This window comes from Corylus avellana, chromosome ca2, assembly GCF_901000735.1.
Source record: "Corylus avellana chromosome ca2, CavTom2PMs-1.0".
Taxonomy (NCBI): domain Eukaryota; kingdom Viridiplantae; phylum Streptophyta; class Magnoliopsida; order Fagales; family Betulaceae; genus Corylus; species Corylus avellana.
Window position 1 is genome coordinate 15,434,827 of NC_081542.1, and position 25,978 is coordinate 15,460,804.

The following is a 25,978-nucleotide window of genomic DNA, read 5'->3' on the forward strand; positions in this document are numbered from 1 at the left end:
TATTTCTCAGTTAAAAAATGTTATCTACCACATTTTTATCCCACAAGATTGATGAGACTATCTTAACCAACCCTATGATCATTCATTGTTAAAAAAAAATTAAAAATTAGTTGAGACAGTCACGTTAACATTGTGGAATAATATTGAAATAAATATATGGTGTGGTATATGGCACTACTCTTCTCTCCTAAGTTTAACAACAAAGCAGTAAGCCTATTCGTCCTCCCACCCACTAAACTAGGGATTGCACCTACCCATGTCCCCACTTCAATTCCTTTTCCAAGTCCCTCCATCCACACCACATCAAGAAATATTACAATATATTTTTGGTCATAAGCCATTACACCTGGCATGATATGGTAATAACAAAGGTCACAAGCAGCCTTTCAAGAGTGCATCAATATCATGCAGCTAGTAATTTACTTCCTAAATTGGTGCTTACCACCTTCGTACAGCTGATTTGGTTACTCTTACTCAGATCCCAATTCATCGGTGACACTTCTATTCCTTCACTACTCATCAATGATCTATAAAAAGACATGTTACCCATCATTCTTTCAACTATCATAGAAGAGTTTAAGATAGTCATATCGTGATGCTTAGAAGAGTTTGCATGTAAGGATAGAGTCGCATTTGCATCTATAGGTCAGAGATCAGCCCGAGGAAATCGAAGTAAGATGTAACAGCAAAACAACTAACATGGCTTGAAAAAATTCAATACACAAACAAATACATAACTATGAAGGTGATGCATACAAAAAAAAAAAAAAATGCATATTTCCTTGACACAATCAGAGGACAACAATTGACAGGCTTTATCTTTAAGCAAATAAAGTTAACAATGAACGAACCACTATGAAAGAATACCAACTGCAATCAGAGCAGATAAGGGAAAAAGATAGAGGATTGTACATACAGTCAAGCATTCAATCAGCTAACATCCTTCAGTCTTCTTATCAAAGCATCAAGAGACTTCTTTTTTGGGTTCGGCTTGGCTCCCCGTGACCCAAAGGTTCCAAACAGCCGATCTGATTGATCCCTCAACTTCTCTGAAATCGTCACGACTTTCCGGTAGTCCAAAGTGTTGTAACTCCTTGCCCTGATTACTGGATTCATAAAATTCTCCGGATGATCGCTCAAAAGCAAACTAACCAATTGCCTTGATTCAGCAAGCGCCTTTTTCAACTGATTTGCATCCCCTTCTGAGAAAATAAGAGCTTGATTATCCGCAAATGATTCCAAAAGCCGGATATCAACATCAATCCCAATGATCGCATTTACATTAAACTTCTTAACCGAGTCTCCACATAGAACTCCAACAATATTCTCGGAGATGTGAGAAATAACATCTTGTAAAACCCTTTTAAGGACCTGAGCCGGCAATATCTGCTGAGCAGTCGAAACCAGAGTTTCCAAGTATATAATCACCTCATTCACATATTCATTCCCATTCTGTGCAGGTTCATCAGCCATCCAATTCACGTTCTCAATCAACGTCATGAACCCATCAACCTTCGCTTTCAGCAACCCTGAGAGCATTTCTTCGGCCGAATCACGCGCTTTGCCCAACGGAAACTGTCTCCTACCCCTCTCAGCCATTCTCAAGGAAATCCCCGAGAGCTGCGCGGCATGACGAAAGAAGAAATCACACGCACGCTCCATGACAGCCATATTCGCCGCCATCTGCATTGCCTGCGAAACCCCATGAACAGAAGTAGCGATCAGCTTCAACAAAGCCTCATCCAAAACCTCACTCAACAGCCTATCCAAGTACTTCTTCACAACATCGTAAAAATCCAACTGCCCTCCATACGACATGAAACTCACGGAATCCTCCACAAACGACCTCACGATTCGACAACAATCCGGCACCGTGGATGAGAACGGCGCCACGTAAGGAAACGCTGGCACAATGTCCGACGTCTGGAGCTGAAACGACAGCACATTCATCGAATACTCGTACTCCTTCTTCATCAACATCTGCTCAAACTTATCCGCCGCAAGGGCTTCACTAATCTGTTTCCGACAATCGGACAACAACAATTCGTGGTACTTGTCCCTATGTTTGCTCAATACATCTAACAAAGCATCGACTGGGTAGCCATATCTCCTCAGAGTCACTCCCAGTAAGCTCACATAGTCCTTAATCAACAGCAAGTGGTTCGCGGTCTGCATCCTAGAGAACTGATCCTCTAACACCGAGCACATTTTGCTCACAGCGGTCTCCCACAGGTTCTCGACCTCTATTTTCGAAATCAAACTTCCTCCTGTCCTCATAACCCTATCCTCCACGATGAAGAACCCGGCGATTTGAGCGAAAAATGTTTGGTGAGATTCGAGGAAAGGAGTCATAGACGATACCTGAAAGTCCGACGTCAATTGGAGCTTCCGGTTCTCGAAGTAGTACTGCTTGAACCGGTCCTCGAGCCCTAGGGTTTGGTGTATGTGATAGGCTCTGTACAGAGGAGTCAAATCGAAGCCGTTGGTACTGTCACCGTGGTTGTCCTCCTCGTCGTCTTCTTCTTGGAGAGCGTAAACGCAGTCCCGGAGGCTGAGCCGGCTCTGCTCCTCGGCTTGGCGCTGCTTGATCCGGAGATCCTCCTCGCGCTGGCGCGCCGAGGAGGCTTGGCCGATGGCTAACTGGCCGAGGTTCCTGCTCACCACCCGGATCTCCACCAGCCAATCGCCGAACTGTTTACTCACCTTCCTCTCTATGTGAGCCCGAATCGCCGGAATCTTCTTCTCCAGCATTCTCCTCAGAGTAGACGAGGGCGTTTTGTCCAAAAACTCAGTCTCTATCGAGTCCAAGCACTTCAACGCCATGTAGAGGTTGCTGTTGGACAGGTGGTGATTGGATCGGGCACAGACCTCGATCAAGCGGATACTCGTGGCGAGCGACTGGAGCGCGAGATCGACGTTCACCGAAACGGTGCGTGCCTCGAGGAAGGCGTCGAGGGAGGAGAGGAGTGGGCCGGCGACGGACTGGAGCCTGGAGTTAGAGTCGGAAAGAGCGGACTTGAGGGATTCGACGTCGGAGAGGAGGGACTTGAGGTCGTCGACGGCCATGATGAAGTCCTGGTAGTGGGCCTTGCAGACCTCCTCGATTTCCGACTCCTTGGATCGCGCAAAGTGGCGGAGGTGGTGGTGCAAAGTCTCGGGCTTCCCCGACGAGAAGGCCTTGCGGATGAAGGGCCCCAAGTCCTCGTTGTTGCATATGGCCGAGGAGAGTAGCATCTGCTCCAGCTTGTCCGCTGACTCCGCGCCGTTCTCGGCGGCGGAGGCTGGACCCACCTTCCGGCGTGACTTCGTGGAGTTCATCGTGATGCGCGTGGATTGTTGAAAAGCGGTGGACATTCGGATTTATTTGATGCAAGAGAAAGTGGGGGAGGTTGGGAGTTGGTAATTTGAGGGACTGACTTAATGCATTTTGGTAATTCTAACGCGGGTGATACTTTGACTAGCTGGGTCGCACCGGAACGGTGTCTGGGACTCTGAGAAAGAAAGAGTTTTCATTGGATGGTGAATTTCATTTGGACGGAGGAGATCTAGGAGTCGCGGCTACAGGTGGTCAATCGATGGAGATTACTTTTGACACATAATCGAAGAAAATAAATACAAAAATCCTGTCCTAGCGTTTCTGCTGCTATGGTTTATGGTTACCTTAATTTACTCTCACACTTTTAATGTGCGTTTGAGATTGCGATTTTATAAGAATAATTTGTGTTTTTAAAAGATATCGCAAAACGTATTACGATTTAAAAAACATTTAATTTAAAATAAAAAAATAATCTACGATTTCAATAAGCAGGCTAGGGAATACTTATTTGAAAAAGTGCGAATTTAAACCAAAATCATGAATTCGCATAACAAATATTTAATAAAAAAATATTTTTTAACATGTTTTACCAAACACCTTTACGATTTTAAAAATTAGCGATTTTAAAAACGTTATTTTTAAAAACGTAATTTTTAAAATCGCACTTATTAAAACCGCAATCCCAAATGGACCCTTAATTTTACATTATAAATTACCATTAAATTTTAAAGACATTACTATTAAGTTTTGAATCTAATTACAATTTGTAGTGTTACCTTACTATGTATTTAGAAATATATGAGTAAAATTGTGTGTAGCATTTTTCTTTCAGCAATATTATGCATTTTAATTAATTAAAAATCATCATTCTCTATTTCACCTAACATTTTTTTTCAATACAAACTCTAAACATTTTACATACGATGGACTCACGCAGGTTGTCCTAGCATTTATAATAATAGATGTGGATACTTGTTAATATATGTTATGTGTTTCTTTATCTTTCAAAAGAGTTTGTACATAGAGATTAATTGAGATGTAGCTGTGGAGAAGGTGCTAAGAATAATAGGGATTGGACCTATTTTACGAGACCATAAAGGTAGAGTCCTCGCAGCACGTAGTTTGACGAAGAATGTTTTGGTTGACCCTATTGTTGCGAAAGCTCCGACAAGCTTTGGAATTTTTTAGGAAAATAGGCTTCTTTGATGTAGTTATAGAGGGTGATGCCTTGCAATTGTTAACGCGGTCCAAGCAAAGCACAAAAATTAGAGTAGGTTCGGGCATATTGTAGATAGGATTCAAGAACGGATGCGTTTGCTGAGATCATGTACGATTGAACATATTAAAAGGGACGCAAATTTTGCAGCTCATGGTTTGGCTAGAGAAGCTATAAAGCATGTCATAGATTAGGTTTGGCTTGAGAAAATTTCAATTTGTATCTATGGTATTGTAATTAGAGAGCAATTTGCCTTTGATTTTTTTTTTTTTTTTTTTACATGTTCACACAAGGAAAGGGGGAGGAAGAATTCGAACTAGTGACCTCCGCTTCATAAGGCATGGTCCACAACCGATTGAGTTACCCCTTGACGACAATTTGCCTTTGATTGATGTGTCCTTGTGTCATGTCCGAACCTTAAAAAAAATTTAAAATTAAAATTTTAAGTTAGAAAACGTGTGAACCGTGAACTTTCTCTTTCTCTTTTTCTCTCTTCCCCCGTTTCAAACGAAAGCTCTTCACCTCCATCTCTCTTTCCTCTTCCCTCTCTCCTCACTGATGGTTGACCATTGGCAACCATGAATGTCGAGCACTGTTGGTGACGTGCCACCCACATCTCTGGCAATGAGCTATCCATTGTCAAAATTCCCAAATTTCAAAATATCCAAAATCTCCAAGCGGGCCAACCCACTATAATTTGTTTTTCCTTCTTCTCTTTAGAGTAAAGACTACCCTTTGGTTATAAACTACTCATCATAACTGAAATCGAATAATTGGCATGTCACCAAGTCACTATCTTCTTTTTTAAAAAAGGACTTCTCAAAATTTCTCATTGTAAATTTATTCCATTGTGCATACGCTTGCGATGTTTCTGTCTCACATTGAGAAAATATAAAGAATAAGAGTGGTTAATATATCTAAATGGACCCAAGCTTATTGTCTTAGGCTTTTGGGTTATAAATGGTATTCTAATATGCGTATTAATTTATTCTTATTTGACTTCTTTGGTGTTTCTCTCCTCAACATATTCAAAATGTAAGTTAGTAAAAAAGAATTTTAAATATGGAGATTTTGACGATGGGGAGATCATTGCCGAAGATATGGGTGGCTCGTCGTTAGCGAATGCTTGGTGTTCATGGTCATTGACGGTCGGCCCTCAATGAGGAAAGAGAGAGATTATAACTTCCATATGAAATGGGGGATGAGATAGAGAGATGAGATGAGGAAAGAGAGAGAGAGATGAGAGAGTTCATAATTCACACGTTTTCTAACTTTGTCTTTTTATTTTTATTTTTCTTAAGGGTCCGAACGTGGCACAAGGCAACATCAGACTAGGCGGACACCGCGACAACCAGCATCCGCCGTATATAATCTTCTCTTGGATTACATACACCAAAGAGTTTGTGAACATGTTGAAAGGAGTGAGTAATATAGTCTGGGATTTTGTTCATCAGTGACAAAGGGAAAAATGCGATTGTTGAAAAGAGAAACAATAAAATAGTCAAAAAGTATTGTTGATTATGAACAAAATAAAGTAATATTTTGCTATAGTAATTGCTCAGAGGTTAGTGATCAATGTGTTTTACATAAGTTGAAGGTAACCGGGTGGAATTGATTTTTGTTTTATATTAGCTAAATATACACAATATATGAAAGTTTTAGAACAATTGTTGTATATCTTTTCAGTTAATTGCTTTCACTTGGTCGCTCGTAAGTGTCTCATTCAATTGCCTTCTGTTTTATAGGATTATTATATGTTTCATGATCTGTCAAATAGAATAGTGTTTGCAATTATATTTTTATTTTATATGTTGATACGGTAGTCTTAATCAACTTTTTAGATTAATTATTATTAAAAAAATAGTTAAAACTATTATATCCTTGTGAGTTAATTATAAAACAAAAAATATAAATTTTAATATTACTCTTGAGCTTAATCCATTGCTCACTGTTGTATGTTTGGAAGTAATATGTACGTGGCTTGTTCTTAAGGAGTAGCTCAATTACTAGTTTAAATCCTGATTCATTTTTTTGTGTAGACATGTCAAAAAAATAAAATAATATATATATATATACACACACCGCAACTGCAACCACCTTCGCCTTGGGCGGTTATCAATTTTAAATAATCACAACTGTCTAGGCAGGTAGCAGTTATTTTATAACTTACAGTTAACGGTTATTCAATCCAATTATATGCGGTTTTATAACCGCTTTTTTGTATGGCCTTTTAGGTTATTTAAGTGTTTTGGGCCTTTAATCGGCCTATTTTTTGGGCTTATTTTAAGGGCTTAAGGTCAAAATGTTGGTTGAAAAAAACATGTTTTTTTTGGGCCAGCCAATATTTTTTAATAAGGCTTAACCCAAAACATTACCGGCCATATTATATATTTCACATATATAGTCATAAGTAGTCCAAATCCATTAATCAAAATATAAATGAAAAAATTAATATATTTTATTAATATAAAATATTTAATATATATATTTATATTATTATATATAAATGAATGCGGTTAGTAGTTATAACCGCCTACCAAAGCTGTTAGCGGTTTGAGCAGTCATAGTACATGGCTTTAATTGGGTACGGAAGGCTTTACCTTGGAGTTTTAGCCTCTCAAAAATGTATTTTTTATTTTTTAAGACATAATTTTTATAATTTTAACTCCCAAAAATTAAAATATTCTCTCCCTAAATATATATATATTTTTTTTCAATAATAATTTTGCCATCTCGTATCACAATGTTTGATTCGGCCCCTGCTTGGATCACTAGGATAACTTACTATTGCTTAATATTTATTTATTTTTATAATGTAAATTAAACTTTAAAAAGTTATGTTTTATAACACACATTGTTTTTTTGGACGGTATACATTGATATTACGAGAATTTAAAGTAAAAATTTAAAAAGTATGGGTGCGAGATTACCCCACGTTTGAGATAGGATAACCTCAACCGCCCGATTCCTCATATCATTAATCAATCCAGTCACGGGCCACGTTTACGGCTGAGGATTAGATTCCATTAATTCCCGTGGACCTGAGCACTACGGAACCCCTGCCGAGTCCCAAAACCCTAGCCCCTTTTTTCTCCCTCTAAAAGCACAATTTGCTCGTTTAGCAGTCGCGCGGAGCAGCAGCAGCAGCAGCAGCAGCCATGGTATTCTCTTCCCCCTAAAACCCTAACGACGCATAGCACCATTTCTTCTCTCCATCCCTTCGTATACCTCCTCTCATTTCTTCTTCTGTTGCAGGGTATCGATTTGGTCGCCGGTGGCAAGGTCAAGAAATCCAAGCGAATCGCCCCCAAATCAGATGATATTTACCTCAAGCTACTCGTCAAGGTCTTACCCCGTCTCTCGCTGCGTGTATATATATGTTTTTGTTATTGTATGGTGGCTATGGAGGATTTGATTTGTGGCTGACGTGAAATGTTGATCTATGAACAGCTGTACCGGTTTCTTGTGCGGAGGACAGGGAGCAAGTTCAATGCGGTGATACTGAAGAGGCTCTTCATGAGCAAGGTCAACAAGCCGCCTCTATCTCTCTCCAGATTGAGTCGTTACATGAAGGCCAAGGTGCTTCTCTCTCTCTCTCTCTCTCTCTCTCTCTCTGTAGTTTTATTTGGTTGCTGAGAAAACTTGAGGAGAAAAAAATAGAAGAATTGTATATATATATATATATTGTTTTTGGTCTCAGTGGAGTAGGAGCATATCACTTCTGGTCTCACAAAGTTAGAAAAACCATATGTTTGGTTGCTGGGAGAGCTGCTTCGGGTCTTTTTGGGATTGCAGTTTCAATCTATTTTATCAAATATTTGTTATGTGAAATAGTTATTTTGTTTGAAATTTGCGTTTTTTCAAATAAGCACCCCCTTGTCTGCCTATAGAAATGCTTTTTAAATTAAGTGATTTTTTAAATTGCAATGCTAAATACCTTACATTTTGCGATATCTTTTAAAAACACAGATTATTCTTGCGAAATCGTAATCCCAAACGCACCCTTCGTCATATGTTTATTGTGGGGTTGATTTTGGAGTAGAAGAGAGTGTAACTTACCAATAAAAAATATATCTAAAGTTAGTTATAGATGGATGATAAGATTTGATTTAGCATCCAATGTGGGTTAAGATTTGAAATTTAGTGTTTTCTGTGCTATTCTTAACTGCTATTGCTGATTGAGATTGTTTCTTACTTTCTTACAATTTATGATTGATATGATTTTGGGTTTGGTTTATAGGAGGGTAAGATTGCCGTGGTTGTTGGGACTGTGACTGATGACACTCGGGTGTACGAAGTTCCCTCGCTGAAAGTGACTGCCCTGAGGTTCACGGAGACTGCGAGGGCTAGGATTGAAAAGGCGGGTGGAGAATGCTTGACATTTGACCAGCTGGCTCTCAGAGCCCCTCTTGGGCAGAACACGGTATGTGCTTTAGATTTATTACTGAATTCATTCTGTTTACTGTGCCATACCAACTAGTTCTGTAGTTTGTGTTCTCTTGGTCCTCTATAGGTAAATTGTCGCTATTTCAAATGAGTTGAATAGTTTTGACTAGATATGCTTGCTTAAATTGACTTTTAGTGATAAGCATTAGATGGTTGTCAATGAAGCATATTGCTTGGAGTTGATAGATTTGCAAGTTAAATTGTGATTAGATGAATATGTCATTTGCACAGATGGTTTAGTAGAAATTAGAAGGGACGAGCATAGTGTTCGTTTCTTTAATAAATTATTGGCTTTTGGTGTTATTAGACTTCTTTAGTGATTCCTCGAGTTCATTATTTGTTGAGCTTCTGTGTGCTTTATGCTTGTGATTCTTGGTGCTTATACACTAGTTGATGGGTTGGCTAAACAGGATTTAGAATATTCTAGGCTGCTAGGATGTGGTGCATTATATTGATGTTGCGATTGAAGGGATTTAGAGCCTTTGAGGCCTTCTAGGGAGAAAGTTTTTCTTGTTGGTTTATTGAAAAGTTGTCCCCCACAGGAAAGGGAATTTGGGGACAAGTAGAAATCCAGTACATAGAGGTAACCGCACGAGGATTATATTGTGCTAATGCTCGGATAAATACCAAGTACTTGTGTTGTCTCTCACCCAAGCACTAGTTCAATCAAGGAATTGGAATCTTGGCTAATGATGTGGGGAGCATACCCATTTAACAGAGTAGGTGGCCACGGGACAGATTTTTATGGCTTCACGTTTCTGTTTTTCATGGAGTTATCTATGCTGGTTTTGCAAATATTTTCTTTGAATAATCTATCTTTCACTAGGTCCATATATACTTACTGGTGGTCCAGATGGAGTGCTATGTTTGATGTCTAATAGTTAGGTACTTTATTGGAGGGTTGTTCGAGGAAAGTTTAGGACATGAACATGAAGATGCAATTTTTTTATTGGTAACATGAAAGATGCAATTTTTGCTTGTAAATACGATTTCTTGTTCTTCTGTGTGACTGACAACTGGATGGTCCCCTTTGGTTCTGGATCCTAAGAATCTTTGTAGGAGCTGCATGGATGCCATTAACTCATGTCCCAAGCATAGGATTGCTTGTTAAATTTAGAATGTCTAAGTTGAACTCATGTATAATCTGATTTTATGCATTGGGCTGCAAACATTTAATTTTTTTTTTTTTTTTGTATGTTTTTGATACTTCTAGATACCCCTGACTGCTGTTGAAGGATATGCTAATTCTGGAGGCTTTGTATTTCCCCTGCTTGTTTTAATGTTTAGACATGTTTAAGCTGAATAAAATAGGATAATGGAAGCACATGAGTCACATGATGGATCTTTCAAAATTTTACTGAATCTGTGCATTTGTCGTTTTGGGTTAAATAAAAGCAGGATGGGTAGTTCTGGAAAGTCTAATAACTGGGTTATTGTTTCTATTCAATCGATACAACTTCATCAATCCAATCTTAGTGAAAGGATGTACAATCCAATCTTAGTGAAAGGATGTACTAATTAAAACGTATCCCATGTTATGTTTTAGACTCACCGATTTTTATCAAAATAAAAGGCATTTTTTCTATCGTTGTTCTTTTTGGTAAATTGAGAGGATTATGGAAAATGATCAATGTCAAATGCTGCAGGTTCTCCTTAGAGGTCCTAAGAATTCTCGTGAAGCTGTGAAGCACTTTGGGCCAGCTCCTGGTGTGCCACACAGCCACACAAAACCCTATGTACGTTCAAAAGGAAGGAAATTTGAGAAGGCTAGAGGAAGAAGGAACAGCAGGGGCTTCAGAAATTGAGTTGCTGAACTCATGCAATTATGGTTCCCATTTCATGTCTTTTTTTCTCATCCTTTCCAAGGAACACATGTTATCTTTAGCGGGTTTTCTTTTGCATTTCCCCTTTTCCGATATGGATATATTTTCCTTGTAGAATTGAAATCTGCTGCTGGATGTTCGAAGGTATTTTTGGGTGCTTTTTAAGTGTAGTGGTGCCAAAACATGATTTTGAATAGTTTTAAGCTGATATTAGTATGTTCTAAATTATCTTGAGTCATGCAAATCAATGCTTTGAAATTGACAGTGTCCATACTTTGGTTGTGCTGTGCCCCATTTCTTGTTGTGAGCCTTGTGTGTGTTTTCTGTGAAAAATTTGCAGGTTGCGAGTAGGCTGTGTCATCTGTGTAATTGTTGGTGGGCTGCATTGTTCTGCAAGCTTATGAGGAGGTTGCTGATGAGGCTGCAACCTTGAGAAAGTCATTCACACTTTTTCACGTCTATTTCCACACTTGCGTAGTTTACTATACTATCATTGGATTAAAATTTAATAAAAAATTTATCATAAATCCAATAGTTGTTTTAAACGCCATCGTATATTGTTACCTACCCTTCTTCTCCGACCCTTTCTCTCTCCATAAAATTACACCTCTAAGTCATATACCCCAGAATATGGCTGATTTCTCTCTCTCTCTTCATAAAATCACACTTCTAAGTCGTATATCCCAGAACATGGTTGATTTCGGGGATTAGCTTACTATAGATTCCTTGTCTTATCTTATATGGTTCCAGCTCCGAGCGCCCGTCCTCATCTTTTTCTCTACTCATCTTTCTCCTCTACTGCTTCAGCCTTTTAGCTTCAGATCACTTGGATCGAACCAGTGCTTCACCATCTACAAATCAGCTCGTTTCTCAAGAAACCCAGATTGACAAGCCAATTCCCAAAGGTCCACAACAGTTGTTACAAATTGTTTAGTGAACCCACACATGGATTCCCTTTCCATTAATTGCTATGTGCTTGAGATTTAGTATGGTTGTTTTGTTCTCTCTCTGGGTCTGAGATTTAGTATGTTTTTTGTTTGTTTGTGAATAGTATGGTTGTTTTGGAATGATGGGAAATTGTTGTTTGTTGCTCAGGTCGAGTTCATTGAAGAGGACGAGATATTTACCCTCCCTTTGACGAGTAATGATATGTACTCATTTCTTATATCGTTGGGCTAACTTAGATCAACCTTTATTAAAAAAAAAATAAAAAAAAAATCGAGAGTTGATTGATACTGCCACATTAGCTCCGTTGTATGAGAATGATAGGAGACGAGTATCGAATAATCTTCTTCGACTATCTTTTGCCCGGCACACATGTCCAAGTGTGTACAATGGTCACGACGTCGTTTTAGTAAAATTAAATTTGGATTGTCCGTATCTTTATCTGGAGATTGTTGTTCTTCCAAAAACATTCAAGTCCCATCTCTTTTTAAAACACCTTTTTGTTTGAAATTTTTTTTTTTAAGTGACATTAAAAAGGAAAGTAGTTTTATCTTTTGAGTGTTGTTTTAGTATTTGTTAATATTTTTGTTTTGAAAAAGAAAAGGGGAAAGTTTACATACCCTCCTCAAACTACCACCCAATTGACAATGTCCCCCCAAACTTTAAATTGCAACAATGTACCCCATAAACTACCAAAACATTGTCAATGTCCCCCTCATTGACGAAACTACCCTTAGTAAATTTTTTTTAAAAAAATATTAAAATTTCTGGAAAAACCTAAAAAAAAAAAATCTTTTTATTAGAAAAAAAAAATTAAAAAATTTTGATTTTTTTTTTTTTATAAAAATTGAAAATTTTTCGTTTGTTTTTTTTTTTTTTTAAATGTTTTCTTTTATAATTTTTAAATAAAAATTTCGGTTAAAAAAAAAATCGTTTAAAATTAAAATAACTTTTTAAAAAAAATTAAAATTTTCGTTTTAATTTTTTTTTTTTGAATTTTAGGGGTATTTTTGTCATATTGATAAATATATAGGGGCATTTTGATATTTTTGCTAGCTTTGGGGGGGATATTGACAATATTTTGGTAGTTTGGGGGGTACTTTGTCGCAATTGAAAGTTTGGGGAGGACATTGTCAATTAGGTAGTAGTTTGAGGAAGTATGTGGACTTTACCCAAAAAAAAAAAAAAAAAAGTCGTCCAACAAATCCCCGCTTTTTTAACTAGAAATCTCAGACCCACGTTGTCCTTCATCCAATCTTCCCCTCGGTTCACGCACACATGCGCATCTTTGAGAAGGAAGTAAGTGGAAACAGAAAATTCAGACAAGGTGATACTAATTCATTGCTCACAACTGCATTTGTTCCTTAGGATCTCAAGAACATGTTGCTGTCAGCACGAATTAAACACATACAGATCATTCATAGTTTATTGTCTGGAGTGAAGGGCATCACCCTACAACACAGCAAAAAATAATGTTGATGGAGATATTTAATATCATTCTTTTATTAAACCTGAACCACACCCCCTCTGATTTCTCTTTCAGAAATGTGCGGAAGTCTTTGCTTATTTAATTTTCAAGCCAGAAGAAAACAGATACACCAGGCAACTGAGCACCTCTAGGAAGATCAGTTAACACTGTTGAGAATCTTCTTCACCACTTCAGAACTTGTTGATAAATTCATAAATGTGTGCACTGATCTCCTCTGCCTTCTCTTGGTTGATAAAGTGAGCAACTCCTTCCATCACAACCACGTCTTGCAAATAAGGCACATCTTTCTTGAAGCCACCGTTGTGTACATATTCTTTGATGCCTGGGATATTGTAGGTGATGTCTAATTCCCCCACAATGAACTTCGCTGGCGCTTTGATTTGCAATCCAGTCCATGGTGCTGTGAGCTCCCAGTTTCTGCAAGATGAGAAACGCAAATAGATCATCATTCTCTCATATCGACTCATCCCAAACTAAAAATCAATAGAAAGAAGCATATGTGAAACTTACAGGGTAATAGCTCGATAGTAGTTCAGTCCTCCAGTGAAGCCTTTCTGGCTAAATTTGCTTGCATAGTAATTAATATCTTCTTCTGACAACCAACAAGGCAAGGTATCTGGAGTTTGCAATCCTCTAAATCCTACCTCTTTTGGTACACATAGAGGAATCGGACCAAAAAGTGAAAAGAACTTCTTCAGTAGTATTGCAGTATCTACACAAGCAAAATCTTTTTCAACTTCTCCAGGTTCCTGCGGCAGATTTTAGTGTTTTTATGTGAGAAGAGTCACATAATTAAAGAAGAAAACTATATCTGACTACCATTATTAAAACTTATAATTTAGAAAAGAGAAATAAGAACAAGAAAGAGAGATTCAGAGAAATAAGGTAGTTCGGCTTATGGTCTACGTCAACACATCAAAGCTCTTCATGGCTACATTTTTCCTTGATATTTTTGATTGTGTACTTCTTATTTATAGAAAAAGAGTATAAACATTACAAGTCTTTTCTACTTTTACATTAACAACAATAAAATTAATTTATCCTTTGTAACTCAAGACTCTTGAGTTATTTGTCACTTGAGTTATTGTAACTCTTGTCTCAACAATAATACCAACACCAATGAAAAATTTGCAAAGTCACGATTTATCACTTGAATTATTGTAACTCTTGTCTCAACAATAATACCAACACCAATGAAAAATTTGCAAAATCACGATAGTATACGCCTAAGAAGTAAATTATGGTAATACACGCCTAAGAAGTCTCCAAGATACCTTGATATAACAAATTAGGAACAGTATCTTGCATATTCCTATTCTAGAAATGCTACTATATATGAAAGTGCTTATTTCTAATAGTGATATTAACTCCCACAAAGAGTGTGCACTTGAAAGAAAAGCTAACACCTGAGTTTTTTCACAACAAAAAAGATTGAATTCTACATTAACCCACTCCTCAATTTGACATTATGATTTCACACATAAAAAATATAATTTTAAATCAAATCACAAAAAATACACTTTCAGACATTTTGAAAAATAAATGTTTTCAAATTGTTATATTTTTAAATCACAGAAGAAAACCAAACATACCAAAAGCTAGGACAAAACCTGCAATTATCAACTAGCCAGACCCAAACAAAGTACAAGGAAATCAACCAAATTAAAATACCTGAAACCTGCAAATATAATAGTCATCACCAAACAAAGCCCGGAAGCCATCCACAAAACTTGTCGCCGGGTTCCTAGGAAAAAATGGCACGCTGATGTTGACAACAGCTTTGACTCGGTCTGGCCTGAACCAGCAGAAGTACCAAGCCATCATAGCTCCCCAGTCATGGCCAACCAAGAAGACCTGGTCGACACCCAGATGGTCAAGAAGGCCGACGAGGTCTCCGACGATGTGGAAGGCAGTGTATCTGTGTCACCATATCCGCGGAGGTCGGGGGCAATGCAGCGGTAGCCGAGGGAGGAGAGGTAGAGAAGCTGGGGCGCCACGAGTACCAGAGCTCAGGGAAGCCGTGGACAAAGAGGACCACTGGGCCGGTACCTATCGAGGCTATGTGCATGTTTATCCCATTTGTGGCTACTACCGTGTGCTCTATCTTTTCCATCTTTGATCTCTCTCTTACTCACGAGAGTTGTTGTGATGTTACAAATATTGATTTTATTTACCTATTAATTTTTTGACCATTTGACAATAAAATCCATTCATAAGTTTTTGAACGTTAGGGCAATAAAACTTTTTATAAGCTATTTTTGATTTTATTTACCTATTAATTTTTTGACCATTTGACAATAAAATCCATTCATAAGTTTTTGAACGTTGGGCAATAAAACTTTTTATAAGCTATTTTTTTTAACCGCTGGTTTTAACATATATATATATATATATATATATATATATATATTCTTTACCGTTGGTTTTTATTAAATTAAAACATTTTGTCTTCAATGAACTTTGTTGACCGTTTGCTTTAATATGTGGATTACATGACCGTTTGTCTTATAGGTTGACATTTGTTTTAATACATGGATTACATGACCGTTGGTTTTTAATCACATGGATTACATGACTTGATAATGAGTTTTAAAAGAAAAAAAATTCTCCACGTCTATATAAGCAAGTGTTCAACTTTAACAAAAAATTATCAAAAATATTACTCTTTAGTGAGATTTTCATTTTCATGCTCTAGAATTTTTCTTCGTTACTAAAGAGAAAAAATAAAGTTATTTGCTACTCAATTTTTCATCCTCTTCAATTTGAGAAAGGGTTGTTCATTTGATCTTCGTTACTTGAAAGTGCGTTCTTAACAAAGGTAGATGCTATAGGTCTAATCTTGGGAGGTTGCGTGTCAAGAGATCTGATCGCACCGAGTCATACACTCCGGGAGGCACGAAATCAACCTTTAAAGATAACGCTCTTGCGTGATTCTATAGCTTTGTGAGATTTTTCCTTGCTCTATTTTTTTATTTATTGTATTCTATTTATCTTATTGTTAATTGTTCGAATTAATATTATTTAGCATCAATAAGAATTTTTGCACCATCCATTTAATTTTACAACAATCTTAAAGGTTGATTATGGATGCACAAATTCTTGCTGCTGCTAAAGTTCTTCCAGATGCTACAAAAATTGAACCTTTTGATGGAAATAATTTTAAACGTTGGCAACAAAAGGTTATTGCAGTTTTAGATTTTACAAAAATTTCTAGTGCTCTAATTGAGCCTAGACCGGATGAGGAATCTGAAGAACAATCCAAAGAATTAAGAGATTGGGAGATGGCTAATACATTATGTGTGAATACTATATTAAATTCTTTATCTAATGAATTGTTTGATGTTTATTGCAATTTTACTATTGCTAAAGATTTATGGGATGAATTAGTTGGTAGATATGTGATTGAGGATGAGGGTACTAAGAAACTTGCTGCAAGCAATTTCTTACATTTTCAATTGACCGATGAAAAGAGTATTACTTCTCAAATTCATGAGTTTCATACTATAGTTGATGAATTAGCCAAAGAGGGTGATGGTCTACTCGAAAGTTTTATGACCTAGTGTCTTGTTGAAAAATTACCCAACTCTTGTAAGGAGTATAAACTCCATTTTAAACAAAAGAAGACTTTCATGAGTCTTCAACAAACCATAGTGCATATTAAAATATAATAAATGAATAGGTCTTTGGAAAAGGTTAACAAAGCTAAGGAAATTATTTCCAAAGCTAATTTAGTAGAAGATAGATCTAGTAGGCCTCCACAACACTACAAGAAATTTGACCATAAGTCCAAAGGAAAACCTTGGAATAAGAAGAAAAGACTCAACACATCTCATTCTCTAATACAAAAGAAAATAATCAATTGTTTTATTTGTGGCAAAGCAGGTCATTATGCAATGGTATGTAAGCAAAGGACTACCAACAACTACAGGGGATCAATATCGCAAATGTGATAGAAGTGGAAGAGATCATTGCAGCTGTCGTATCCGAAGCTAACATGACTACAGAAGTAAAATGATGGGTGATTGATTCCGCATCTATTAGGCATATTTGTGGAAATAAAGAAGATTTATCCTCCTACACACCAATAAAGGAAAATATTGAGTGGATAATTGTTAGAGACAATAGATCTGTGCCTGTGGTAGGCAAAGGAAAAGCTCTCTTAAAGCTAACTTCGGGTAAAACTTTTCACTCTCTGATGTTCTACATGTTCCTCATTTCCGACACAATCTTGTTTCGGTACACTTGCTTGGTAAGGAAGGACTTAAGGTTTTATTTGATGGTGGCATTGTTACCATAACTAAGCATGTAGCGCCCCGGAATTTTCAAAATATTTAAATAGATTATTTTGATGAGGATGTTATTTTGATATTCATTTTAGCCTATGATTTTAATTCTTGGAAAATTTATGATATTACCGAGAGTGATAATTAGAGAATGGTAATTGGTGAAATAATATGATAGTAAAATGGAAGGTAGAATAATCAATGGTAGGTATAATAGTAGATAGAGATTTATAGATGGAGATTTATAGATAAGTACTAGTAGATGGAGAATTAAGATGGAGATTAGTGGATGAAGCTTTATAGATGAAGATTGGTAGATGGAGATGGTTTCCTATAAATAGAGTCCTCACCCTTCACAAATTTCACCACTCCACTCCCTTCTCTTCCACATATTCTTCATTCTTCCGTTTTCTACTCGGTCTTTCTTCTTTCTGAAAGTGTTTACACGAAACAGAGAGAGAAAGGGCGAGACAAAGCGTTGCAAGAAAGAAAGAACACGAGAGAGAACGGACTTGAGTAATTAGTTTGAAAGATATACTAGTAGTGTTAGTCAGATTTGAGCAACTAGATCATTTGACCACTTTTAGCTTCAGTCTAGAAGTAAGTAAATTCACTAACCCTTCTAAAATTACTTCATGTCATGCTATTTATTTATTCTTGTATCAAACTGTAAATGATTATTTTATTTACCTGTCATGGATATATGTTGCATGCATGAAGCATTTCTAAAAGAATTATCTAGAAAGTTTCTATTTCTTTAAACGCTTTATAAGTACAACAAGTTTATATTTGAAAATGTTTCCATTTTGAGAAAAGAAAGTTGAGAAATAATGATGATTATAAGAAAGAAGAATGATGATAAACCCTCCTACATGTTGCCCTAAGATGCATTAAAAGAAGTACAAAGAGAAGTACAAGAAATGAGTTAAATTTTTATGAAATGAGGGCACATGTATGGAGGAGCGTATTTTTTGCCCCAAGATAAATAAGGATGAGAGGAGTTCGGTACCGATACTCGGATGGAGGCGAAACCACTGAAGGAGGCTATGCCAGAAGGTGGTATTCCATCAACATGACCGTTGAGTGCACCAAGAAAAGAGTTAATTGACGGTCGGGCATGCTGAGGCCACAGTTCAGTGCCATGGTCACAAGGACCCGCAACCCTCGTACACAGGGGCAATAGTGTACATGGACCCTAATATGAGAAAATGATAATATAATTTCAACAATGATTTACTATGATGATTTTCAATGATGATATACTATGATGATTTATAGCGATGCATTATGATGATGACCTATAAAGATGATTTATGACGATGATCTAATAATAGATGTAATAGTATGTATATGCTATGGAAGATGCAACCGTACATACATGTATTATTATTATGGCTGGATGTATTTTTATTTGTAAAAACAATTATCAAAACTGAGAACAAGAAGCAAAACTATTTATGGTTGTGGATTTTACTTGCTGGGCCCCCTTTGGGCTCATTCAGTTTTATTTTTTGTTTTAAGATAGAAAAGACGCTGGAATAGAAGGCCGGAATGGGGGCGGGAATAATTATTAACTTTCAAAGTCTTTTCATATCAATTATTGTAATAATATGATATTCCGCAACTAAAGTTTAATATTTTCTAATTTCGCTTGTAATAAAATCTCTTGAATAATGTTTTATACATTTATCGTATCCTTTAAAATTAAGTACTCTGATAGACCTTATAGATCTTTGCAAGAACTTTTGAAAGAAGAAAAGTGGCAAACTCAGCCTTAACGGGCTGGGGATGTTACAAAGCATGATGTGTTTGGTGGTAAAAACTATGAAGATCAAGGTCTTTTTGTATTAAATGTTGTTAATATTATTAATGAAAATTCATCTTCTCGTGCTTACTTGGTTGATTCTATTAATATTTGGCATGGTAGACTTTGACATGTAAATCTTGGGTACATCAAGAAAATGAACCGGAATTATTAATTCACTAAGCGAAACGAATATGGATAAATGTGAAGTATGTGCTGAGACTAAAATTACTAAAAAAACCTTGTAAATCTATTACAAGAGAAAATGAACTTCTTGGCTTAATACATAGTGATTTGGGTGATTTAAAGTAGACAATGACTAAAGATGGTAAAAAATATTATGTGATATTTGTTGATGATTACTCTAGATTTACTAAACTTTATTTATTAAGATCCAAAGATGAAGCCCTAGAAATGTTCATAAAATACAAAATTGAAATTGAAAATCAAAAGAGTAAAAGGATTAAAATACTAAGAACTGATAGAAGTGGTGAATATGAGTCCAATCCTTTTAAGGAATTTTGTGAACAAAATGGCATAATACATGAAGTTACACCTCTTTATTCACTGGAATCTAATGGAGTAGCCGAAAGAAAGAATAGAACTTTGAAAGAAATGATGAATGCTATGCTTGTTAGTTTTGGGCTACCCACTAACATGTGGGGGGAAGCCATTTTTTCGGCTTGTCACATTCAGAATAAAGTGCCTCATAAGAAAACAGGTAAAACTCCTGACGAACTTTGGGAAGGTCGTAAGCCTAGTTTGAAATACCTCAAAGTGTGGGGGTGTTTGGCAAAGGTTATGCTACCCGAGCCTAAAAAGGGGAAACTTGGCTCTAGAACTTATGATTGTGTTTTTATTGGTTATGCTTGCAATAGTTCATGTTATAGATTTCTTGTTATTAAGAGTGATGTTTTAGATTACAATACTATTATTGAATTTGAAAATGCTATCTTCTTTGAGAATGTGTTTCCTTTGAAAAATAAGGAAAAATTATTGCATGAATCTTCTTTTACCTTTCATGAAATTGTTGATGATGTGCAAGAATTGAGGAGAATCAAGCGAGTTAGAACGGAAAGAAATTTCGGTAATGATTTTATTGCTTATATTGTTGATGATGATCTGATATGTTATAATGAAGCAATCAAATCTATTGATGCACCTTTTTGGTTAGAAGCTATTAATAATGAATTAGATTCAATTATGTATAACCATACATGGGAACTTGTTGAGTTACCTCCTAAGACCAAACCAATTGGTTGTAAGTGGGTGTTCAAGAAGAAACTCAAACTGGATGGTACAATAGATAAATACAAGGCATGCTTGGTGGCTAAAGGCTACAAGCAAAAGCAAAATATTGATTATTTTGACACTTATTTTCCGGTTACTAGAATTGCATCTATTAGAATACTATTTGCTATTGCTTCTATTTATAAACTTGTGGTACATCAAATGAATGTCAAGACTGCCTTTTTAAATGGTGATTTAGAAGAAGAAATTTATATGGAGCAACCCAATCCCCTGTCAAGAACACAAAGTTTGTAAATTGGTGAAATCTTTGTACGGATTAAAACAAGCTCCTAAACAATGACATGAAAAATTTGACAAAGTGAAGTTGTCTAATGCTTATTCGATTAATGGTGGAGATAAATGCATTTATAGCAAGTTTAGTAATAATGAAGGTGTCATTATTTGTTTATATGTTGATGATTTGCTTATTTTTGGAACCAACATTAATGTTGTGCATGAAGCTAAAAGATTTCTTTCATCTAATTTTGATATGAAAGACATGGGTGAAGCTAATGTTATATTGGGCATTAAAGTTTTTAGAGATAATAATTGTATTTCTTTATCTCGGTCACATTATGTTGAAAAGATGCTAAAAAGATTTGAGCACTTTGATTATTCACCTATGTCTACACCATATGATTCTAAAATACATTTGGTTAAGAATCACGGTGATAGTGTTTCACAAGAGAAATATGCACAAATCATTGGTAGTTTAATGTTCTTGACAAACTGTACACGCCTTGATATTGCATATGCTGTTGGTAGATTGAGTAGATATACTCATAATCCTAGTGTTCAGCATTGGGATGCAATCTCTAGATTGTTGAGATATTTAAAGGGCACAATTAATTATGGTTTGTCATATTATGGTTTTCCTGCTATATTAGAAGGGTATTGTGATGCTAATTGGATTTCTGATTTAGATGAACTAAAGCCTACCAATGGCTATGTGTTCATATTAGCAGGAGGAGCTATATCTTGGAAGTCCTCCAAACAAACTTTCATAGCAAGATCTACAATGACGGCAGAGTTAGTTGTCTTGGAGAAGGCTGGAACTGAAGCTAAATGGCTAAGGAGCCTTTTGATTGATTTGCCTTTAGATGCTAACCCAGTTCCACCTGTTTGTATTAATTGTGATTGCCAGGCCATAGCTCGAGCCAAGAGCAAGATCTATAATGGGAAAAGTCAACATATCCGATTAAGGCACAATATTGTGAGGCAGCTTATTGAGACTGGTGTAATATCCATGAATTTTGTGAGGTCAGAAAGGAATTTGGCGATCCTTTGACCAAGCCACTAGCAAGAAGGCTGGTGAGTGAAACATCGAGGGGGATATGACTGATACCCAAATGATGATACTGTGATGGATACCCAACCTCTGTGATTGGAGATCCCATGAATGAGGTTTAATGGGAAACGAAGTCACAAGTGATCATGGTGTGGTATTGTCATTCTATGTTATTTCACTATCTTGTTGATAAGATTATTGATGAGTCCATCCCTATGGTGTAAGACAGTACAAAGATGCATGGTGATTAAGGATGAGTTTAAAACTCTTAATGATTTCATAGTCCCTACCTGTTGGGATGGGGTATTACTTGCACACACTCTTGATAGATATCACCTATGTGAGTGTGGAGGTGGTGCTGCTTCCTATGAGACTTAGGTAGGTCTCTAGAGCACTCATAAAACCCAGGAGCGCATAGCCTATATAAAGCACCAACCCGCAGAACAACCCAATTTTTTTTTTGTTGATTTTAATTCTTATTTATTTATTAATTTTCCTTTGGAAAAAGTTATGTAGGTGATAAGCTTACTCACTTTATGAATTTGGTTAAAAGAATCTAACTCTACCACAATTCATTAAGTTCCTACTTATTTATCCTAGTTGTGGTTTAAACTTTCGGGTACCACATCGATGCATGCTTTTAATCTCCTTCTACTCTAATATTTGTAACATGTGAAAAATTGTTGTGATGTTACAAATATTAGTTTTATTTACCTATCAATTTTTTGATCGTCTCCAGTCGATTGAACTACCCTTTGCAGACTTGCCTACTTACTTTAATTTCTATGTGTTGTGCCTTGGCTGAGCCAAGTTTTATGTGTCATAAAACTTGGTTGGTGCAAATTACTGAATGAATGCTATTAATAAAGTATCACATTTTTATTCAGATGCCACATATTTTTGAGTGATAAGATAATTGTTGGGAATAAATGTAAAATTAGTCATTGTGATTGACCTAAATTATAAATCATTTCATGTAGTATAAAAAATAATTCGGAGATACTCGAGGTAGATCAGAATAATAATTTAGTTCATTCCGTCAAATTCCGTCAAAACAATTGACGAATTCAGTTAGTGTGTTATGTCAACACCAATGAAATGATAACGCGTGCCACTTTTAATGCAAAAATATATATAAATATATAAAACTTAATTTAATTTAATTTTATTTCTTTTTTAAAAAAAGTGGCAGCCACCCCTCTAAAAAATTCATTTGATTTGAAATGGAGAGTATCCAATTAGTGTATTTTAGAAGGGCAAAATAGTTCAAAAAATTAAAATGACAATTTTACCACTCTAAAAAACACTAACTAGATACTTCAATTTTATTTGAAATTGAGATGATCATATTCTCTCCCCAAGGGTGGCACCCATTTTTTTTAATTTAAAATAAATAAATAATTTTTAAGTTTTTAATTTTAGTTTTATATATTTATATAATTTTTTTTTATTGAAAGTGACAAGTGTCATGATTTTACTAATGATGACATGGCACACAAACGGAATTGTCAAGTGTTTTGACCGAATTTGACTGCAGGAACTAAATTATTATTTTAACTTATCCTAAGGATTTCTAAATTATTTTTTATAACACAAGAAATAATTTATAATTTAAACCAACCTAATTATGAATTCCCCATCCAGGCATCCAGTAAGGCAGTAACTGACGGCATCTCTTAAAAATTGTGTGAAATATTTGCAAAGTAGAAAGGGTTCGTAGGAATTTATGTGTGAAATAGTTTCAGTTATTTGCACTACTACCCCTGTCCCCCTTTGTTTGTTTCCATTTTATTTTCTTGTTTTTTTTCTGTCTATTACAATGTCTTATCATGTTTACCCATCATCTGGCATTGTAATTTGTAAGTTCCCTCGTGCTTTAATTAGGGTCAATAAGTTTTTTATTTATATTTTTTTATAAATTTAATAGATTAAATACTAAATTTATAGAGTCTATCATTAATTTATAAAATAAAATAGACAAAGTATAAAAATATATATATATATATTAAACCCTTTTTAGACATTCTCCGAATCTGGTGGCTGGCTGCGTCACAAGGTCAACCATTTAAAGTTGATTAATTGGGCGGCTAATTGTAATTAAATCAAGCATTTACAGCACCCCATAGCCTTTGGAGTGGTCGGCCACCCCAAAAACCAGATAAAAAAGAAAAAGAAAAAAAGAAGAGGTTCTTTTAGCCCTTGGGTTGGCCGGACCAAGGGCAGAGCAAAATGTTTAACACTACTTCATCAAGAAGATGCAGCAGTACCAGCACGTGAATATCACAACTCACCCAAAACTGTATGACAGCAAATTTAAAGGCCATATATATATATATATATATATATATATATATATATATATATTTTCATAGATGAGATAGTACAAGAAAGCAAAATGGATTGGAGCATCAAGCGATTTATGACAAATATTGCTGGGTTTTTTCTTGAGAAACATTTCATCCCTGGAATAAGAGAAGAAGGCCGACATGAGACTGTGGGGAAGAAAGACGAAAAAAAAAAAGAAAAAAGTGGGGGGTCTCTTGTTGGTGGTGGTCCAGCGAGGCAGCGATGACATTAATGATTCTGTCTGGCTGGCTAAAATCCAATTTCAGTAGGGCCTTTCTCCGTTTGGGTAAACAAACAAAAAACAGAAGACAGGACAGAAATGACTTCACCAGTCAGGAAGTACAATAATTCGGGAAGCACAAAGATGAGAATGCAATATGTGCCAAATGATATTTGTCACCTTAGAAGCACATGTCTATCTTTGTACTTGAAATATGGGTTAAATATTTTAGATCCTTCTGGAGTTTGTCAATTTTTTTTTCTTTTTTTTTTTTTTTCATGAAATTTTATTTTTATCATAGGAGGTCCTTATAGTTTTGATAATAAACTAAATTAGTCCTCCGTCAATTAACCGTTAGTTGACTTAACGAAATTTTATGTGGACCAATCAAATGTTGACACGTGGCACCTATTTATTTATTAAATTAAAAAAAATGTATTTTTGAAAAAAAAAAAAAAACATAAATGAAAAGAAAAACAATTGGGGGTGGCCTTGGCCATTTGAGGGTGGCCGAGCCACCCCCTTTGGCCATGGCCACCCCCATCTGGCCGGATTGGGGTGGCTTGGCCACCCCCTTGGCTCTAAGGGGTGGCTCGGCCACCCCCATCCGACCAGGCCACATCCAATTGTTTTTTTTTTTTTTTTTTTTGAAAATACTTTTTTTTTAATTAAAAAAAATTAAATAGGTGTCACTTGTCAACAATTGATTGGTCCACGTGGAATTCCATTAAGTCAACTGACGGAGGACTAACTTAGTCTATTATCAAAACCACAGGGACCTCCTGTGATAAAAATGAAACTCCAGGAGGAAAAAAATAAAGTTGGCAAACCCCAGGGGGATCTGAGGTATTTAACCCTTAAAAGAAATATGTATTTCTCATATACAAATGACACATGTTATTTTTATAAAATAGATTAAAAGAATTTCTTCAAATCCAATTTTTTTTAAAAAAACTCTGTCCAATCGAAAACCAGCGGTGAGCTTCACTAGTCAAGAGTTGAGAAGTTCCATTTTAATTTCAAATCACACCACAAAGCTACACTTTATGAAGTAACTAATGATATGTCCTGAATTGATAAGGAATATACTGAAATACACATGTTCCTTAATTGCTAGGATAGAAAAATAAAAAATAAAACCCTTCTCAAAGTAATTTCCATTATTAACATATCAAAATAACATAAACAATTGAGGCTCTAGACCCCTATAACAATTTTTTTTTTTTTTAATAACGGGATCCTTAAGACAGGGTTACTTCGCGTACCATCCTTAAAGGGCAAATTTCAGACCAGCAAGTTGATAATGTAAAACTTGGCTTTGTAGCTAGTGTTTCCCTAAACAGGATTTAGATCCATGATCGAAGGGTGCAGGGATCCGTGGGGTTATTTGCCAATGGATCCAAAAGAAATTTCATACTATTCATTTCAAATTTAATTTTAATATTTTTATTTTTTACATCACATCAATTACATTTTACAGTTATTTAAATAAAAAATTACTATAAAATAATT

General features: G+C 35.8%; 3 protein-coding genes across 3 annotated transcripts; 1 reads left to right on the plus strand and 2 right to left on the minus strand.

Moving 5' to 3' along the window:
* Positions 1-796: 796 nt before the first annotated feature.
* On the minus strand, positions 797-3,489 carry LOC132170871 (exocyst complex component SEC15B). The gene has a single exon (XM_059582008.1). The coding sequence runs from the start codon at positions 3,352-3,354 to the stop codon at positions 931-933; it is 2,424 nt and encodes an 807-aa protein (XP_059437991.1). The 5' UTR covers positions 3,355-3,489; the 3' UTR covers positions 797-930.
* A 4,099-nt stretch (positions 3,490-7,588) lies between these two features.
* LOC132172893 (large ribosomal subunit protein eL18y-like) lies at positions 7,589-11,070 on the plus strand. The gene is made up of 5 exons (XM_059584453.1): positions 7,589-7,693; positions 7,788-7,877; positions 7,983-8,111; positions 8,773-8,955; positions 10,625-11,070. Exons 1-5 carry the CDS (start codon positions 7,691-7,693, stop codon positions 10,781-10,783), a joined length of 564 nt encoding a protein of 187 aa, XP_059440436.1. The 5' UTR covers positions 7,589-7,690; the 3' UTR covers positions 10,784-11,070.
* A 2,004-nt stretch (positions 11,071-13,074) lies between these two features.
* On the minus strand, positions 13,075-15,348 carry LOC132172010 (uncharacterized). The gene is given in 5 exon segments (XM_059583432.1): positions 13,075-13,652; positions 13,746-13,984; positions 14,907-15,154; positions 15,157-15,225; positions 15,228-15,348. Coding segments are annotated over 5 exon segments (924 nt in total). The 3' UTR covers positions 13,075-13,405.
* Between the last annotated feature and the right edge of the window lie 10,630 nt (positions 15,349-25,978).

Excerpts from the sequence above, each read along its gene's own strand:
- LOC132172893 (XM_059584453.1), top strand. Across the intron at positions 7,878-7,982 it reads ACCTCAAGCTACTCGTCAAG|CTGTACCGGTTTCTTGTGCG; the intron begins GTCTTACCCCGT and ends ATCTATGAACAG. Across the intron at positions 8,956-10,624 it reads CCCCTCTTGGGCAGAACACG|GTTCTCCTTAGAGGTCCTAA; the intron begins GTATGTGCTTTA and ends CAAATGCTGCAG.
- LOC132170871 (XM_059582008.1), bottom strand. The coding sequence starts at position 3,354 with ATGTCCACCGCTTTTCAACAATCCACGCGCATCACGATGAACTCCACG.